Genomic DNA, 4601 nt, shown 5'->3' on the forward strand with positions numbered 1-4601 from the left:
AGCGAAGAGTGTTATTGAAATGGAGAGACATAATATAAACAGAAATACAAAACGTATAATGTTCTCATTGAATCTCAACGCCGCCAACGAAAACACAAATTATTTTTCACCAACTGGCATTTCTGCATCAATATATATAGAATATGACGCCATAACATTGTGTGCTGAGTAAATTATTTACGATCATACATAATTTATTTTATAAGAGAGAGAGTGGGAAGGGGAGGGACAGAGGAGAGGGAGAGAGAGATGTTTGTAATTTTATGTATGTTCGTAGTTGACTCTGTACATATACGAGCAGTACATAAGAAAGAGAGAGAGAAATAGAGAGGGAGAACATTTTTCTTTTCTTTATGTTTGCTTTATATATTACTTCTCTTGACATTTCATATGCGCATGGGCATAATGCCGACGGCTCAATGAGCCTTGAAGATTAAAAACACTCCTCTACAAAAATATAAACGAAATCCAATCTTGCTGTTTGAATAAAATGTCAGCTGGTATTATCGTCAAGTCTGCACAGTGTTACAACATCAAAGATTAAATCTAGATTGTTGAAACATACAAGAATACGGTGTGTTCTCAATAATCGTCAATATTACGTAAAACCTCTCCTTATTCGTTTGCATCATGCATTTACGGGCAAAAATATAAAGTGCTACACTAAGATGGGGAAACATGCTATGAATATCATCGGCTCTGGAGATATCATACCGCAAGTAGATTTTTCTTACTTTCAAATGTCAGAAAACTCATATGTCCGTAAGCCCTGACGGATACGTCGTACTTCCGACATGCCCGAGTAGGATTCTGAAGCTCAATCCCACAATATCCACATAAATTGTGTTCTCTACCTGTTAGAATACCTCCTACGGGGGAACATGATGGAAATGCACTGGAATAAATGAGACCATGGAACCATTTACTACTGATCAAGTCCGTACTTAGCGAATTCTGTCCAAATCCTATTACCTGTCACGGTCAATTTTCTTTCTGTACTGGAAGTAATTTATTTGTTATTAATGTAAACTGAACGCTTTCGACAATCCATTCTTGCCTTCACATTTTTACCTACTGTGATATAGCGATGGCGAATTTGAGGTTCTCTAGCAACCTGCGCTGTATCATCATTACGGTGCGTTTGTGTGCTACATTTTATCCATGCGGGATATTTCTGCTTTTCGTTCACATACTAGTATATAGGCCAGGTCCATACTCAATAACAACATCTTTATTGCAGTCCCGATTGGATTGCCGTTCATGGTATCCTGTAATCTGATTGAAATATTGTGTGGTGCCATATAGATAGCGTGGAATAAAACGGTTTGTATTTGTTACATCAGTCTTGCTGTCAGGTATCTTGCTCTCTGTTTTTTTTTCTGCCCCCACCCCCCCCCCAATAATATAGGATCAAGTTCCCCTTTGCGCTGTTGATTAAAAGTATTGCAATTTTAAAACGTAGGACACAAAACTATTGAAATATTGATTTGTGTCATGTTTTGTATTTTTCAGAATTGAAAATGAAATAAGAGAAGAGAGAGAAAGAGCATAGAGAGAGAGGGAGAGGAAGCGAGAGAGGGAGATAGAAATATATGATATCTATATAGGAACTGTTGATTTACCAATGTTTATTGCCTATACTAACTTTCTTTTGTTCTTTTTCTATGATTCTCTTCTTTTTTCAGTGTTTCAAACATCGAATGGACGACGGAAATAAACGGCGGACTGTGCTTTGCATCTCCAAAAATGTGAATGGTGCTCGGAATTGTTGTCTATTCCCCCAGCATCACTTGGATGTTTCTCCAACATCCGTCATTCGCAACTTGCTTTCGTAGAAACCGCTGTGCAGGAACTCACAACCAGTGACTCGTCTCATCATATCCCGCGTCACATTTAATAGATAACCTAACTGGGCATATTCCATTCGGGAAGATCCGATTAATAGATAACCACGCAACGTGTGCCCGTCCTAATAGAATTCCGACTGGATAATACTTGTATTGCGAGTAATCACTGCTAACATTTCATTGGGTATCATCCAATGCAAATGAAAGACATAGTGGAATATTTTGTGTCTTCTGTTGCCTGCATTGGATTACGCTACAGGCAGAGGATTGGGCAGCGGTAGAATACTATCGTGGCGTACCAGTGGCATAATTCATTAGACGTGTGTGCATTCACTAGTCGAGTTATTTACGTTTGTGCGGTGGGACACCCACGCAGTGACGCAAACGTTGATACAGATCGGACTGAATATGAGTCAGGAGAAAATATGCGTGCTTCAATGTTTCGCGCAATAATCTGTAACTAGATGAAATATCTTTGGAAAGAGAAATCACAACCATCAAGCAGCACATCGGCCTATTTCATAATTTTCTGGAGTGAAAGAAGGAGAAGTAAGTTGGGGCGCAATTTTGACTTGGGTATCATTAATGTCCAATACTGTATTCAACCCCGAGTGAGCAAACTGCAAATCCAATGAATTTAAGGTTAGACGCGAATACTGATTTCAAAATTCCCAAGGGAACAGTTGCCCATTGATTCGTCGCTAGTATCAGGTTTGGGTCTTTTATTACATAAATTCAAATGGATGGGAAGGATGACACAAGTGAGCAAAGCGTGTCGGATCCTGGAAGCAATGGAGGAGCAGCTGCCGGCCAGAATAAAGCCCCTCGCCACATTCCGTCGACATCGAAGGAAACTCCCGTCATCGCGAGACGAAAGATCACGCGGTCCCCTCGGCTGGAGAGCGTGTCGGAGAGCGAGATCAGTTCCAACGTCGACTCCCCGTCGTCGAGCTCGGAGTTCGGCGTTCGCTCCTACCTCCATAACTTCTACGAAGCAGATCCCGGCGTGAAAAACAAAGACGAGTTCTTCGTCGACGACGACAACGCCGCCAGGTCCGGCCAAAAGAGCGCGTGCGGTAACCCGTACACCAACTCACGGTGGAGGAGCAGGTGTTCGTGCGCGGCTTTGTGGTGGAAAGCCGGTGTCTTTGTCGGTACTAATATTCTGGTGCTTGCCGTCCTCGCTCTCCTCCTCGGCTACCTAATCCAACCGAGACAGGAGGTTGTCGACAGCAGAGCTGATGTCGCTGTATTGAACCAGGACAACGTCGCCTTCAACCAGAAGCTCGATGCCGCCAAGCTTGCTGGGCTGATCATGCTTTGTGCCGGCGGCTTCGTCGTCGCGATATCGCTTCTTGTGCCCAGCCTGGTTTCGTCGACGTCGCGAGATTCGCTCAACCCGGACGAGTTTCTAATAGACCCCGACGGACGGTTCCCGCCTTACATGCCGCTACAGACCGACGACGATGCGATGATGGAAGACGGAATCCCCTACACCTCGGAACTTTCGAACGTCCAGCCCGAACGAGCCGACAGTGAAGCTATCATCGCCGGCAATGGGATGGTGAAAGTTCAGTCAAGTTGAAATATATTCGTGACGAATATATTTAACGGTCAAATGCATCTATGTGAATGATAAAGTCTATATGTTGATCATTCTTCTTTTTTTAGAACAAATTACAGTATTCTTACCTTAAAATGAGGTCTCTACGACCAATGTCAGTGTGATGTTATCAAATTTTTGTATTTGTCATTTTGACACATTTCGTAAATTTAGTTACTTGAAAGCCAGTCGGAGAAGACAATGGAAGACATGAAAGAGATTCAAGACACAAGGCATCTAAAGGAAATGGGGCATCTTTGGAAATTGCCATCTGTTATTCAAAAATCTGGAAAGCATTCGTGTTTTTGTCACGTACATGTATTTCAGACTTGATAATTACTTCGCTTATTGGTCAAATTTACAAGTCTTTTTAATTGGATAATACATATTTGAGAGGCATGAATAAAAAAAAGTATGTTTGTTTTTTAAAAAAGTGACATTCCGTATCATATTCCATCCCACCTTATCTACTTTAATAGAATATATGTATATATAGATGTAGTTTTGTTAATTTTGCATGCCATCAATGCCAGTTCCCACTAAGAAAAAAAGAAAGAAAACGTTTTATACAGGTGGATTGCGTATGCATAAAACCTTGTTTTCAAGATGTATCACATAATGAATGACGTGTCGCTTTTAAAACAGTCTTTCGAACAGGTGAGCCTGCACTGTGGTATTACTGCGCATGCTATTTTATGCTAGGGGAATACTGTAGTGTTTTATTCTGTGCTAGATATATGTTTGTCTATTGGGTGTAAATGAATAACAGTTTCAGACAGCCGCACATCCATACACACACCGACACATCCAGACAGCGTCACACAGGCAATCGATAACACTAAACTCAAATGAAACATCCATCATTATTTTAGTGTTTTATTGATTAGGCAATTAATGGCCGTGACATACAATCATATCACAAGCACACTCGTAGACAAGAATCAATCTCAGTAATTATCTATGACATACTGAAAAAAAGACAATAAACCTAGTAACTGTAAGGAGAGCTAAACTAAGCAAAACGCAGATATTATGGTAGGGCAACTTCGTTATATTTTCTCCTTATTTTCGGTGGCAGAGATTGAGTGGTGTATATCTGCACGGTGATGGAAATTACAAGGAACATGCACAAAATTCGCAGCGTTTTGATG

The 4601-nt window shown here is 41.1% G+C and overlaps 1 protein-coding gene across 1 annotated transcript; it reads left to right on the forward strand.

Annotated features, from left to right (window-relative positions):
* Positions 1–2586: 2586 nt before the first annotated feature.
* Positions 2587–3432, forward strand: LOC139717702 (uncharacterized). Its single transcript, XM_071629206.1, has one exon. The coding sequence runs from the start codon at positions 2587–2589 to the stop codon at positions 3430–3432; it is 846 nt and encodes a 281-aa protein (XP_071485307.1).
* Positions 3433–4601: the final 1169 nt, after the last annotated feature.

This window comes from Diadema antillarum, unplaced genomic scaffold (genome assembly GCF_040938485.1).
Source record: "Diadema antillarum isolate AM-2024a unplaced genomic scaffold, OU_Dant_1.0 scf00000008, whole genome shotgun sequence".
Classification (NCBI taxonomy): Eukaryota; Metazoa; Echinodermata; class Echinoidea; order Diadematoida; family Diadematidae; genus Diadema; species Diadema antillarum.

Excerpts from the sequence above, each read along its gene's own strand:
- LOC139717702 (XM_071629206.1), top strand. The coding sequence starts at position 2,587 with ATGGATGGGAAGGATGACACAAGTGAGCAAAGCGTGTCGGATCCTGGA.